Genomic DNA, 15895 nt, shown 5'->3' on the forward strand with positions numbered 1-15895 from the left:
AAACGCCTTCTTCCAGCACCATTATAATAGTGCTCTGAATCAAAAACCAGTCTGACTTTTCTAACACCACAAATACCAATGATATGGCTCAGTTTTTAAGTACGGAGCATTTACACAAAAATCTCTTATATACTACCTAAGTATGAAGGCACTAACCAGCATTTCACTGTTTATTAAATATTTTATATCAAACACATTCTCAATTCCTCTTGAGCCTTAAGCTTTAAAGTCTGTATAAAACCGTCCAAATCAACAGCATGTGTTGATTTGTTCCATAATACCAACTTCAATTTACTTGCCTTCAATTTTCAACTGTCTCCAACAGTCTAGATTTGTATGTTACTTATCTGTTTACTAAGGGACTGTAAATTCTGCTGTCTGCTCACAAACCCACAATGAAAAGGTTCAGACTGGTTTATTACCCAAAGCTCAGTCAGCACATGTGTAGGTGTGCTTGAAAATTTACAGCTGATGCTATAAATAAGTAAAGTTGAAGTTCTGCAGTGTAAGAGCAGTTTTTCTTCAGCGTTGGCCACAGAATTTGTAAAAGATGAATAAAGCTTCTGGTTCTGAAAAGTGAAGCCAACACATTAATACTTTAAACCTGTATTCTTGTTAATGGCCAGCAGGGGGCAACTCCTCTGGCTGCAAAAAGACTTCCTGTTGTAAAGAAGTTTATAAAAAAAAAACCAAAAACTTTCAGCTCTCTTGGGGTCCGTTCTTCGTACCTCGCTAAGTAAGTTAGCTGGATTTGATTGTTGACGATTTCGTGTGATCTTGGATCGTTCGGTTCTCCAAAGCTCATCCGGGACTTGCTGTCATAGCAACAGATCCGTAAGTGTAAACCTGCTTGGGAGCAGGCTTACTTTATGTAAACAGGATTAGATCGCGGCCACTCAGGTATGTCCACTGTTTTTCCATAAATAAATATTATCAATGTAACTAAAGATAATGCAGTATTTGATTCTTTTATTGATTTCATACAGATACATACAGGTCATTTCCTAAAAAAAGGGAAATGTACTATTAATCATTCTATTTCATGTATTTGATTATTTCAGATGTAATTCATATTTTAGAGTAGTAATAGTAAATTACTTCGTGTAATCAAGATGAGAGACCACGGCTATAAAAGCGAAGGTGGATTTGGGAAGTCTGTCGCAGCCATGTCCTGTCCGTTTGTACGCGAGCAACCCATTGCGGAAGGTGCAAGATTGATAAGGAGAGTTTTCAGAATTCAGCGTATATTGCGGGATAGACAGGATCCTTTAGCTCAGCGCGACAGTGTGCTCATAGAGAGATATCGATTTTCCCGTGAGGGTATTATTTACTTAACCAACTTGTTGACGAGGGGGTGCAGGACCACCACTTGTCTTTTTTTTGCTCTGCCCTTTTCTTGGTTGCTGTTATAAACAAACAAACAGATTATTTCAGGGTCTCTTTTCAAGAGACTAAAAGCAATATAAGTGATAAATATTACCATTCTGTAGAATATTCTTATATTTCACTTTTACTTGTTCCCATGTTCTAGTGGGTCCTGTTGTGGCTCTAATGTGAAAGAGGATATAATGTAATATAATATAATATGATATAATGTAATATAATATAATAAATTACTTACGAGTTTAATTTGTCAGCAACTTTCTGCCAGCCCTCTCTCCTTGCTTTTGCAGCCTTTGCAGTGTTCCCTTGCGTTTTAATTAAACTCTGAAACTCCTGAAATCCCTCAATCAAGAGTTCTTGCTCTGCTGCCGAAAAATACTGAGCGCGCTCCTTCGACATTTTCGCCGACCAATCAAAGGGTTGCCGATCAATGTTTCTACTATCGATGCGTAGCCCCTTTTAAGCCACCCAGTGATCTCACATTACTTCATCCAGCTGTAGTAATCGTCAACAACAGGTGTGTTCGGAGAACCGGAATAGCGAGCTCAAAGTTGGCGCGATGATTTGATCTTGGATGTGTCATTTGATCTTGGATGTGTCATTTGATCTTGGATGTAGTAAGCGAGGTACGAAGAACGGACCCCCGGTCTGTGATCTCAGTAAACACTTTTCTGATGACTGCAGACTATGCTCATGTCTGTCCCCCGTTTCACAATAAGATTGCAGCCCGTCTTTCATCCTGTCTGGTTCCAGGCATCATAACTTGTCTTCAAAAACTAGTGGTTGGACTTTTTTTTTTAAATCAGTCTATGGCTGATTGCCATCATAAAACCAACTGCCAAATAAGACAGCACTGGGATGCAGCTTTTTAAGGTTGACTAAATTTACACTTATTAAAAGCCAGTGTGATGAAGAACTGATAGAGTCACAATCAAAAGTTTAAGACCACTTCAAAAATGAGGGAAAAAAATCATTTTCCATGGTTGGATCTTAACAAGGTTCCAAGTAAAGATTCAACAAGAAGAAGAAAGGGGAGTCAGACAAAACATTTTTTGAGCATGCAATTTATTGAAAACAATGCTCCACCATTGATCACTTCAAAAATTTGTTGCAGCATGCTTGATGCAAGCGTTTCCATGAGGTGCCTGGAAACATTTCTCCAAGTGTTGAAGATGGCTGCACGAAGGGCATCTACTTCCCTTGCCATCCATCCCCAAAGGTTCTCAATTGGATTTAGATCAGGGGAACATGCAGGATGACCCCCTGTTATTCTCCTGGAAGAAGTCCATTGCCCTGCGAGCATTGTGTACTGTAGCATCGTCCTGTTGAAAAACCCAGTCATTACCACAGAGATGAGGGCCCTCAGTCATGAAGGATGCTCTCTGCAACATGTGGACATAGCCAGCGGCCATTTGACACCCCTGCACCTCCTGAAGCTCCATTGTTCCATTAAAGGAAAACACCCCAGACCGTTATGGCACTCCCTCCACTGTGGCGCATAGAAAACATCTCATATGGGATCTGCTTGTCATGCCAGCAACGTTGCAAACCATCAGGACCATCAAGGTTAAATTTTTTCTCATCAAAAAATAAAACTTTCTTCCACTTTTCAGTGTCCCATGTTTGGTGCTCTCTTGCAAAGTCCAAATGGTCAGGTCTGTGGCGCTCAAGGAGATGAGGCCTTTGAAGACGTTTTTTGTTTTTCAAGCCCTTCAGCCTCAGATGCAGTCTGATGTTATGGGGCTGCAGTTGGCACCACTAACCGCCTTAATTTGGGTCGAGGATCGTCCAGTGTCTTGACAGACAGCCAATTGGATCCTCTGCCTCATTGCTGGTGAAATTTCTTTGGGTCTTCATTTGACTTTTTTGCTCCATAACCCTCAAGTTCATTTAAGAAATTCCACATGACTTGTCTTACTGCGCCAGCGATGGCACACTGCGAGAGACCCTGCTTATGCAGTTCAACAACCCGACCACGTTCATAAAGGGAAAGGTTTTTTGCCTTTACCATCAGAACGTCATGACAGTGCGACTACCTGACAGAAAATGACAATGAATCCACATTTTTGCACAGATTTCACCTTTTAAAGGCATGTGGTCTGAAACTTTTGATCAGCTGTAAAACATTAACCATTTAAACTGTTTCAGTTTAAGTGTTGTCTTCAATAAAATGCATGCTCAAAAAATGTTTTGTCTCACTCCTGTTTCTTCTTGTTGCATGTTAACGCTCTACTTGGAAGCTTGTTAAGATCCAACAATGCAAAATATGATTTTCTGCCATTTTTCAAGTGGCCTTAAACTTTTGATCGCGACTGTAGTAAACAGCCCAGGTACCTGTTTTAATTATGATTTCCTGGCAAAAAGGCTGAATAACATGTATACAAACAAAAACAATGAAAAAATGTATACATATTACCTATATGCCACGTTAAAAAAAAAACAAAAAAACTCATAAAAACAACTTGTGTGTTGCATTTCTCACGTTGTACTCACCATGTAGAAGGAACCTGGACCACCACCTTGGATCCCTCCAGAGTGATCTGGGGAGCATAGGCCTCCTTGTTCTCAATCTGCGCAGTATCGACAACCACCTGACAGGACACAGAAATACCCCTCTGTTAGCCATCTTAACCTTTCCTGCCATTTCTTTCCATTATTGTGATTTATCTTCTGAAAAAAGGTTGTGCTGGAGTGCTGCTAAGTTTTTTTTGCTATTTTTTTTTTTATTTTCCACAAGTTTTTTCTTTTCAAACTGTTGCACCATTTCCCTCTGCATATCTGTAACTCTCTTAACTTCGGTACAGGAATATAATTAAAATCGCGGTAAAAACTGACCCAACGTACACTCACATCTTCCACCCATCTGCAGTGCAGTGGTCCAATGCACTAGGTTACAAAAACTGAAATGCAAGACCGTCCAAAGTGCTACAAATACCGTGGTGGACGCCAGGTAATGTGACGTCAAACTTGGTGAGTATAAAGACACCAACTCTACAAAACCCTACAGAATACGGACAGATACAATTACAATTTTACCCAGCTGATTAAAACCCTCCTTTACCACCATCTAACAATATCAGAAATTTTCATTCACAGTTTGTCCCCCCAGAAATATCAGTGAAGACAAATTCTCAGCGAATATTATCTTTGTGCTGATATATTCATATCTGCATTTATAATGGCTTCTAAATTAAATTTAAGGTTAAAATGAAGTTAAAGTAAAGAAGATCTGGGAGAAACACCCTTCAGTCAGTGTCAGTGTTGCATAGTTTGTCCACCAGAGGTCACTGCATAACTTCCCTGTTGGCACCATTTGAAAAACCAGGCTTAAATGTTTTGATCAACTTCTTCATGCTCCTAAGCGAGCAAATAACTTCATAAGCAACTTCCCTATTAGTGCCATGTTTGGAACGCCTCAAAGACAACAATCAGCTGATCTGGGCAGAAATGGGAGGGAAAAAGTAATCCGCAAGTTCCTGTGACAAGATTGTTTTTGGCGTAAAAAGATTTCTCAAGTGCACAGTCATATCATCTTAGCAAGGACTCAGAAATAACTACACATGACAAATGTTTAGTAAATCTATGTATAGTTCAAATGTCTGAGAAAAATAAATATAGTGGCTGATATACTGGAATATAGAATTTTTAAAATCACCAGATATCATCTGAATTGGTCTTGAAAATCCTGTACTGGTCAGGGTCTACATGTCACCAGCTGCTAGCATCTCCTCCTTTCATGCTTTCATAGCCCTCCTTTCATGCTCAACCCTTAACTGGTGAAACAAGTTTGCCGTTTCCTCCTTTAGTGAGAACAGTTTTCTTGCCTATTTTGCACTTCTTGCATATTCTTGCTTTTTATTGGGCTTATTTGGAGGTTTGAAGTATTTGAAGTAGCTCCCTTTTTACCAAACCATCCTTGGAGGCTTGCATAGAGATTTTGGGGACACGTGACCGCTTACGACGTGACATTAACTTGTTGGCCATTTCTGTACGTGCAAGTGAAAAACCTACTAAACATTATGTAGAGGAGACAAAATCTGGCAACTATGAGTAAACAAACAAGTGTATATACTCTGTCAGATGAAGTAAAACACTTTCATGACAACCCAAAAAGTTGATTCTGTTCATCTGGACGTAACATTTTTAGTGGGAGAAATGTTTCATCACACATCTAAGTGACGTCTTCAGTCTCAGCTGAATGCAGGTTTCTTTGACCTTATAAACAGTACATTTGCATAATGACTGAAACTAGCACCACTGACGAACAATGGGCTGCGAGGTCATTTTCTTGATCATTAATATGCATTTGTCATGACCATTGTCAAAACCCTTAGTTATCCCTTATGTGTCAAGATTATCGGACAGCTGGGATGCATTTTCTCCAAACACCACATCTCTGTGGGTTTCAAACCCTAAAAAGGCCCAACTTGAGGTTAGTATCTTGCCCAAGTACCCTTGTTTTCTATGCACTTAAGCATAGAAAACAAGCACTTGGGTGAATGAGCACCGGTGCTGTATAAAGTACACCGAGTGCTCAGGTAGAGTAGAAAGCGTTATATAAGAACCAGTCGATTCACCATTTACATGTGGCACTTGCTGTCAGACATGCCTGGGCTTGTCGTGTTCTGCCCACTCAGAAAATAAACACATAATGCTGCTACATGACACTTTTATATCAAGTAAAAATGTATACCTGTTCTGTCAGAGATAATATAAATGTGTCAGTTTAGAAATCAAAAAAGTTACTCTATACTTTAAGTTTTCTTGCTTCACATATACAGCAACACACATTGACACAGTCTTAAAAAGCAACCGGACATGACTTATGCTCAAAGAAAATGTCAGTCTAATTTAAGACTTTTTTCCAGGCACGGTATGTTGTGGAAAAATAGTTAGAAGTCAAACGCTAGTTACTGGTACCTCTCATTAATTTCCTACTTAGCAGCAAGAGTTCAAGGTGAGAAAGGTGAATGACTTTAATCAGCAAGTCACAACACACTGGTAAGCCTTCCTGTCTGCTGGGAGTCAAATATATTTGCAAGTTCTTTGAAAGTGGCCTTGGCTCCTTGAGACCTGAGTAGCTGGGTCATAAAGAGGGAGTGAAGGTGGGAGGAGTCTGTTTCCTGTATTGCAGGAAATTACCCTATTGTTATTAAAAAGGCAGGTGCATCCTTAAAAAAAAAGGGGGGGGGCAAACTATGTGAGAACCACACACAGATGCAGTCAGTCGGTCAGATATGTTGAAACACACACACACACACAGACACACACAGAGAAGTAATGCAGCAGAACAGACAAGGTCGTGTTGTTTTAGTGCACTCTGACAGCCATCAAAAAAGTGAGCAACATTGCCAGGAACACAACAGAAACGGTGCTTCTCACTGTAACTGTCACATGAGTGTAAAGAAAACAGGGAGGAGAAACATTTCTGTGGGAGTCATATTTGGTGCATTGCATGACAATGAGCATGTGAGTAAAGGTGTGGAGAAGATACAAAGTGTGCGAGGGTGGGTGTCCATGCTTACTTGCCGCAAGATCTATTTTGGTGGTAATAGGTTTGGTGGTAATAGGCTCAGATAAGGAGCTAATGCAAAGCGCTCATTCATCATATAGGGATTGTTTTACAGTTAGCATGGGGCTGGACGGGAACAAGCTCTCCGTTTTGACACACAAAGCAGGGCAGACCACACAGAGGAAATAAACAGTGAAGCATAAACACACTGGTGTTACTCTGAGGAAAGACTTGCTGATGGCTCTGCCCACGACTCTCCTTTTCAACAGAAGGGTGGGGGAGTTTTGTTTGAATTTCGTCAGACCCGTCCAGACGAGCCTATCCTTCACCCAGATGCTGAAGGAATGCTTCTTCCCTTTTGTCTGTCACTGGTGTTCGTTTACACCTCCTGGCTGCCTCAAAGCAAGCAGACAGATCTGCTCATCTTCAGTAAAAGTCGGACAAACAATGGGATGTAAGTAGCCAAACCACCAGATACTCAGATGGAGGATTCAGTGGCAGTGAAGAAGCCTGTTCACACAGGTATTCCACCTACTATCCACTGTTCTGAGGTACCAACTACACAGTGGATGTTAACAAGACCAGTCATCATTTGGCATAGACACATAAAATAACTTAAATTAATTACATTTCTGGTGACTTTCTTAAGCATTTAGGAAAACTGAGAAAAATCTAGAGGAATATTTATAATAATAAAAGTCACTTTATTTTTTTTCCATTGATTTTGAAATTCTTACAAACACTACTGAATGGTGCTCTGACCTAACATCTATACTCACCAGACCAGCCTGGGCAAACAGTAGCTGGACAGCTGTCTTGCAAGCTCCTCTCCAACTGGATGGGCAGACCTGGTTTAGGACCTCAGTGACAGGAGAGTCATCTCTGGGTGTCACTCCGTTCTGCCCAAGGGCCTCCTTAATGAGCTGCAGCATCGTGTGCTAAAGAAACAAAACATGGCGGTCTATTACCAAAGCAGCCTATCACAAATATTTGCTGATGTTACAATATAGACACCTGTATTAAAAAAACAACAACCAAACAACAACAACAACAACTTGAGACTTCAGGAGCCTGCATATCTGCTAAGGTTATCACTCAAAACACTGAAAAATGTTTTGATGATGAAACAAGAAAACCAACAGAATGTAGAGGAGATGAGGATCATACCGTTTTCAATTTGAGGTTTTCAGCTGCTGACTCATTGAAGGACACTCCTTTGAGAAAATGTGAGCCAATTTGCACGGGGATGGTGGGCAGCTCGCACTGAATGGGCTGCGAGGTGGTCTGCATCCTGCCCGCCTGCTGAGCCTCAGCCTCACTGCAACAACCCTATACGACACACACACATGGATATAAACACACAACAGCTAAAACACTCATTACAGCAAAAAACATGAGATATGTTCGTAATATTCTTTAATCAACTTCTGTGTCAACACTAAAATGATACAAGTACCATAAAAACAAACTTTATGCTACTGGGAAATTAACAGGCATTAAATCATTGCAAGTATTAGGAACAGTGGACAGCCACCAACTCCAGTCCACAGTGACGGGAGAATTAAGCGAACACGCTACAATAGCAGAAGGGAAGGGAACACACACACAAGCATGGGGAGAGCATGCCACCTTGACATGGAAAGGTTACAATTTGTGACAGTAAACACACCTGTAAGGCTACCTCCACAGCTTTGGGGTTGAGATGAAAGCCTGCCTTCAGAGCATACTCACTATGACCGAGGCTCTCTAATGCTGCTTTATAAGCCTGGACAGGGAAGAAGAAAATGATCAGTTACTTTAATATGTTACAGTTTTTATTTCTCCTCTCTGCGTTTTTTTTTTAAGTAATTATATTATGGTTTTATAATATAAGACTTCATCTAGTTCCATTGTATTATTCCATTAAAATGAAAAGAAAACCTCAAAGACCAAAGTCCATTTGATTCTTAAAACATACCTTAGTATATGTCTAACTCTAGAATAAAAGCAACTCAGTTCCTAGCCTGATCTATACACTCATACTGTACCTGTAAAGCACTGTCAATCTTCATGTTGAGCTCCTTCAGCTGGTGCTCAGGGATGGTTGTGTTGTTGGAGCAAAAGAGTTGCTGAACCTGGATGCCTGCCAGGCAGCCGTCCCGGCCCCTCTCTCTCAGCCTCGCTGTGGCCTGAGGGTACAGCAGCATACAAAAGAGCTCTGGGTCAATTTACAGCAGGAACATCAATGAAATGTTGCACTGCAACAAAATCTCACCACAAGCAAGAAGTACTTGAGAATAAATGTATAATGCTAATATAATACTGATAGTTTTCTTTCAATGCTGCAAAAACCCTATCTTGTGTAGCTTCTGAAATATGAGCCCTCTGGTGTCTCCCTCTATCCAGGCTGATTCCCTCCAGGGCTAACACTCTGCATGCCCGAGTTTAACAAATCAATCAACCCACTATTCTCCTCTCTGCTTCACTGTATACAACAAATCTTGAAAAGGTCCTTGGAGACTGATAAGCCTGGAGATCAGTTGGGTCCTCTTACAAAACAGCTTCTCCTACATAGAGATAGGCTTTAAAGAACAAAGCAATGCAAGTTTACAGACAAGCTACAGCCTAGAAAAGAGGAAATAGGAAATTTGGACTGGAAATCATAAATTGTTGGCATTTTTCAGGAATGTGTAGCAAGCTGTTTTTTCACCTCACACAGACAAACCACACATTTCCAAGGCTTAGATCTGGAAAAGTCCTGGGGCTGTGGCTGCATACCTCAGCTGCACCTTTCCATGAGCGGGAAGCTTCTTCCAGCTCTGTAAGGGGCCCAAGGTCAGAGCTTTGGGAGCGGGCATTGGCACAGCGCTCTTGGGCCTGGGCAAGAGCCTCGGCCAGGCAAGACTGAGCCACGGGCTGGACTTTCTGAAGAGCCTGTGATAAAAACTGGAAATGGACCTGCATCACCGTGAGGAAGCACCGACCTAGTACCTGGAAAAAGAACACAGAGATTACAGTTACAACATACCTTAACTCTAAGAGCACTCATTATTTGAATGTGGCTCAGTCAAGATGTTTGAGAAACCAAACAATATGGATGCCCTCAGCATAGAGGTGGAATCCTGTATGTCCACATGCCTCTGGGCTTCGTTATTGTTGATTAAAACAAAACTGCTTGCTGCTTTGTTTGCGCCTTTCTAATGAAGCATTCATCAAGTAATGACTGGTTGCTTTACCAACAAGTTATTTCTCCATCTAATATTTTTTTTTTTTTTTGCATTTGCCTGCCTGTTCAACCATAAAGTTCCAGGAATTAAGAAGTGTGTCAACTATTTTCTATACACAAAACATCATCATGCTTGACAGGTAAACCTCAAAAGCTGTGATATATGCTTGTTTCGGTAAATTTGGTGCAGGATGTTGCGCAGGCATGATGTGTTTTGGCTCGAGTTGCAGCATATTAAGATAAATGCTTTGAAAAACATGCTAGCGACAACACATACAGCAAATGAATACCAGGCAGATTAAAGTCTGGCTACTGCTTTCAATGATCGTATGCCCTATTAATCTCAAAGTTATCCAACAAATAAACTTAAGTTCTCTTTCAGAAACACTTTGCTACCTTATTTCCCATTTGTTTTTTTACACAAACTTAAAAATCGTAATGTGAAAGATGGCAAGACCAAATCTCTATAACCAATACATCAACTTTCAAAATACAACATTTTACCAGATTTTAGCAAACCTAAACTTTGCGATAAAGTAAACTTTAGTGATAGATAAATAGATAAGAACATTATAGCAAGGAGAGAAAAATCCACTATTCCACACATGTGGGAAAAGCATGTGCAAAGTTGACAATAATAACTGACATCATTCCACTACAAAGTGTGTCCAAGCAAGTGCTTGCTGAGTTCAGACAAGCTGTTTGTTGTTCAGTTTGCAAAATAAGAGAAATAGGACACCGTGGGTTCGCTACCGTCACGGGGTTTTCTTTTTCAGATACCTGCTGAAAATATCTCAAGGGGTAGGGCTGAGTTCTGAAGTAAGAAATATGCAGTTGCTTTATGATTTGGCAGACAGGAACAACAACAACGAAGCCATCTTCATTCTTTAACACAATTCACGGACACCAAAACTAAGATGCACAAATGACTGGAGGCATAAAACCGCCGTGACTTTGGAGTTTCACTGGTTTTGTAACAACTACAAAACAGGACACGTTGCCAAATAAATTATCATCTTTGACATGCTCATGACTTTGGAATTTGCTGCCTCATTCAGTGTTTTGCTTTACCATCTAGTGAATTTTAGTGGTTGATGGGCCATTATATCTTGTGATCCTGACAAAAAAAAAAAAATGCATCAAACTAGCTTAGTCTTAAGACACTTGAGCAGATTCCATTTAAATATCAAATGACTCAAGAGTGAAACTTTAGAGTAACTAAATATAAAATTCAAATGAAATTGATTTTGTTTAAGTTTACGATAATTACAGCGGGAACTCAAATGTAGTTCTCGCTGTTATGTGTGGGTACACATTTCATTAACAAGCTTCCAGTCTATTTTTCCATTTTTTTCATATGAAGTAGTTTTGAAGGCACACTCAATCCTCCATACGAAAGCAGTGCTGGAAAAATTCAAAGACTATGCACTGTGGTATTCCAAGCAGGGCTCATGTTTAACATGCTGGACCTCACAGAAACTGAACAAATTTATATGAGCTCTTCTTACCAGAAATATCCTCTGAATATTCAGGCTTCTTTTCATGTTCTTTTGCAAAGTTTAATTGTGGTTTGTGCAAAAGAGAAAATCTACGAAGAGGCTGTTAAGCAGTGTCTTTTGCAGAGTCTGAGCTGGCACAAACTCTGATTTCCACCGATGAACTGTTTGCTGAGGCGAAAACACACTGAAACATGTGCTTTTATATTTAGACTGAAGAATAATCACACCTTACACCATGAGGCTCTGATTAGTACCAGTTTGAATCTTTCTATACCTCCCAATTACTGATGCAACTCAGTTTCAACTTATTTTAATTGGTCTGCATCTTCCTGGCTCATTTTCTATATTAAAAATAAAAATTTGATTGCAAGACTTTTCAGTTCTTCGGGCACTGACTGTATTCTGGGAATCTCATTTAAAATTATAGATGTCAACATGTTTTCTGAGTCAGCGTGCGCATTGGATAAATAAAGTTCTACCACAGCAAGCCTGAGGTAGAACTATAAAATGAGTTTTCTTATAACAAGCATAACAAGTTAGAGAACCTACCTTTCCCGACAATTTTTTAACTACATTTTTTTTTTTATTACAGTTCAGAGAAAGTAATGCAACACACTGAACATTCTGAGCCAGGAAAACCCCTGTAAGTATGAAAGAAACGTTTTTTTTTTAATATAGTGTGCAACAAGCAATATGAAAGCTCACCAAAAGAAAAAGAAAAGAAAAAGAAAACAAAACTACAAAACAAGAACTTTCTCTGTGACTCAGAGTCAGTATCCTGTCTGAAAATTGATCATGTCAGTATATCATGTGGTTTGTTTAATCTGTTCCTCGTAATGCAACTAAAATAACAACAAGCTGGTCCTGGACTGAAAAGAAACAAGACAAGTTCAGAGAAAAACTTATGGCTCTGAGATATTATATGGCACAGCTCTGCTCTAGACTAAAAAACTAATGTCAGTATGCTAAGATGCTTATATTTACAATGACAATGCATCATCACAGTCTTTGCTTAGTTCTAAATGCTGCCACACTAAAGTAAGTTCTCAATTTTGCAAATACACATTTACATATATACATTATGAACAACCCTCATCACAAAGATACATCAATGGGGAACCATGAATATCAGGGAGATGGTGTTGTTATATAAATCAGTTGTGATATTTCAATCTGCTGGTGGTGCAAAGTGAGAAGTCAGAGGAAAAAATAGAATGAGTTAAATTAGACTAAATTAGAATGTCTGGGGGACTTAAATATTTATAGAAAATTCCAAAGCAATCTACTGACAATCTGTTGGATATTTAACTGAGAAACCTTTATGGTAGTACTGGGAAAACCATTACTGGATCACTGAAATGAGCAACATTTATCCTTTGAGGCCAATAAAAACTGTACAAAAGTCGACAGTGAACTCCAACTTACCAGCAAAAGGTGGAGAAGCCAACACTTCCGTCGCTACAGACCTCAAAAAGCAATCCATAACTGCAAGTTCATGCCAAAACTCTTAGATCCACAAAACTATGTAGGATAATATGATGCCTATCCCCCCGCCACCTTCAGTCGGAGATCTGATAAATACGGGCTCATTTCCAGGGTACACTACATGAGAAACACCTGTTGTTGCTGTTGAAGCAACTAATCAGAGGTCAATTATTCAATGGAGACATAGTATGTTTGCCAAACAGAAAAATAACATAACAAACACACGCAGCCTGATAATGAGGGCTGAGGTAGATATCACCAGCATATCTTAACGAAGATAACAAAATGAGCACATGCTGACAAAAAAATCAAAAACTACTCTGCTACAAAGGCTGCTATAATCAAGCAAAGAAAAAAAAAAAGAGGACATGGCTAAAGCACAAGATAATGGATAACACATGTGATTGGCTGTGCAGTATCCGACACAGTCATGGAAAATATGAGAAATAGTGAGTGCAGCAGAGCCAAGCTGATGCTGGCCTCCCTCAGAACCAAACAAGGCGAATCATGAATCAATCATCAACATTTATACTTCTATTTTCTGAGAACACCTGCACAATCACCACACCAGATCTGGGAGAGTAGAGTTCCTGAAGTCCAGACCTTTTCTGGGTAAAAGGAGAGTGAAGCTATTATAACAACCAGATGCTTACATAGTGGGGTTGCACTGCTGTCTGATCTACAAAAGAAAACAAGCAGCCTACCTCTGTTCATTAATGTCACTGGTCATGCTTTATTTATTTTTTGCTTTCTCCCTTGCTTTTCACTTATTTTTTTCTGTATTTTCCCCCTTACACAATCATTCCTAAGAAACAGGAAGGTCACAATTATCCTGACCCCTACATTTCTCAGAAGTGGCCTATTAGATATTCTAGTATTTCAAAAACTTAAAACAGCTGTTCTGCGGGACTCTAAAGTCATGTGGATGGAACTTCATCAGCTAAATAAGCAGAACAAAATAATCCAATATAATCTCATAGTTTGGTTAAAATGGGGTTCATCTTTAAATGGCACAACAATCAGGCTAAGAGAGATATATAAAGTATCGTGCCGAGCACATATAGATACATTTTATTTTTTCTTGAGGTCTAATGCTGTGTTCAGAGTAAATATTAGCAGATCTGATGCAATCAGGATGATGTCAGCTGTGAAAATGAAGAGATAAAAATGGCCATTATGATCTGACAGAAAAAAATACTTCATTTCCAATGCTTTCTCTTAGATTGTCAGATTTCAGCAGAGCGGTCTCCGTTGTGTAAAACGAAAATGATACTGCAGATTAAGCTTGGTCTAACTGTTACATGGAGCGCCAGCCTCTATCATACACACTTCTTTGGTGGTTATTGTTTGTTTACACTCTTTATAAATTACTATCGTGCCTTTTCTGAAGAAACACGCATGTTGTCAAAAACGGCAAGTATAATTGAATAAAACATGAACGTTGCCATTTCTCTCAGTTGTGAAAAAGCCAAGATTTAATAACTTTATTAACTGCCCAATCTGACATACTGACCGTAATAACAATGGATTTTAACTTGGGTGGACTGCCCAAGAATATTTGATAAACATTCAGAAATGTTAAACTGACTTATCTTTTAAATTCATCTGAGAAAGACACCACCCACAACTGATGTCACTTTTATTTTGAAAAGTTTGAAGTGCTACCAAGCTGGCGATCTTGGTGTTGTATTAAACTGCAGGTGGTGACAGTGGACCTTGCTCTGCTTTGGAGACCTGCTATGACCTAGAGGCCACTCTAACCAGAGCCTGCAGCAGAGGTAGCAGATTGCAATGCTCCATCATTTATTTATTACAACCTAATATTTGTAGAGACCTTATAAATCATATAGTTTGCTCTTTTTTTTTTTTAAAGTTAGCTCTTTGATGTTTTAAATCCTGTATTGTTTACATCTGTGTATGCCAGCTTATACTTTTCGTCACACCTTATCAGGGACATCAGATTGTCAGTCTGCTTGCTCTCATACAAACAGATAGAGGACACACCCTTGGTCAAAAACTCCATGGGGTTATTTTAAACCTTTAATCTGTTTTGGTTTGAACTGGAAACAGAAGGACGCCCAGAAATGTTGTTACACCAACATGTGAGCAGCAGGATATGCCATATTTCATTACAAACTAACTGTTGCGCATCTGTTTAGGCTGACTGTAGACTTTTTTTTTTTAAATTAAAATCTCGCTCATGAAAGACTGTATGGTGCATGTTGTCCAGGTCCCTAGTTTTAACCGTGTTGAAAGGTTTATCCTCAGCGTGTTTTTAACAGTTGAAGACCAAGGTGGTGTTTTTCCAGTGTTTCCATTGTGCACCGAGTTGAGAGTGCTTATTCAGTCGTCTGACTTAAACAGCCATGAAGGTCTTTCTGATTGCGAGGACTTCACCATCTGCCTCTGGTCTTTGCTCTGCGGTTTAAACTTACAAGCTCAGCAAACAGCCTCCAAACAAACCGTGACAATTTCATGCATATTTGGCAGTAGACTCACTTTGACTGCTCAGAAAGCTCTGCTGTGGTTTGGAAAAAGAAGGTTTGTTTTGTAGACCTGGTCTACAAAACAAACCAGGGGGTGAAAAAAGGCCTGGGGGCAAAAAAAAGAAAGAAATAGGAGAAGAAGATGTGAGCAAGGGAAAGAAGGGGGGGCTTCACATACCACAACTCTCCAAAACCAGAAAGGCATTTGGTTCTTTTTGAAGACCTCATAATAAATCGAACTGCCAAAAAGCATTCCTCGAGTCATGCAGACAAAGGAAAATCCCCTCAACAGTCACAAACACAACACATTGTACGAGACAGACTG

General features: G+C 39.6%; 1 protein-coding gene across 1 annotated transcript in view; it reads right to left on the reverse strand.

Annotated features, from left to right (window-relative positions):
• The window catches only part of garre1 (granule associated Rac and RHOG effector 1), a 41920-nt gene that overhangs the window by 8971 nt on the left and 17054 nt on the right, over positions 1 to 15895 (reverse strand). The window contains exons 4-9 of the mRNA XM_084928827.1: positions 9653 to 9865; positions 8923 to 9063; positions 8565 to 8660; positions 8063 to 8224; positions 7675 to 7833; positions 3877 to 3974 (exon numbers count right to left, since the gene is read on the reverse strand). Coding sequence (XP_084784953.1) covers positions 3877 to 3974; positions 7675 to 7833; positions 8063 to 8224; positions 8565 to 8660; positions 8923 to 9063; positions 9653 to 9865 — 869 coding nt within the window. The remainder of the gene's footprint in view (positions 1 to 3876; positions 3975 to 7674; positions 7834 to 8062; positions 8225 to 8564; positions 8661 to 8922; positions 9064 to 9652; positions 9866 to 15895) is intronic.

The sequence above is a fragment of the Perissodus microlepis genome, chromosome 1 (assembly GCF_051167445.1).
Source record: "Perissodus microlepis isolate ML-2025 ecotype Zambia chromosome 1, ASM5116744v1, whole genome shotgun sequence".
NCBI classification, from domain to species: Eukaryota; Metazoa; Chordata; class Actinopteri; order Cichliformes; family Cichlidae; genus Perissodus; species Perissodus microlepis.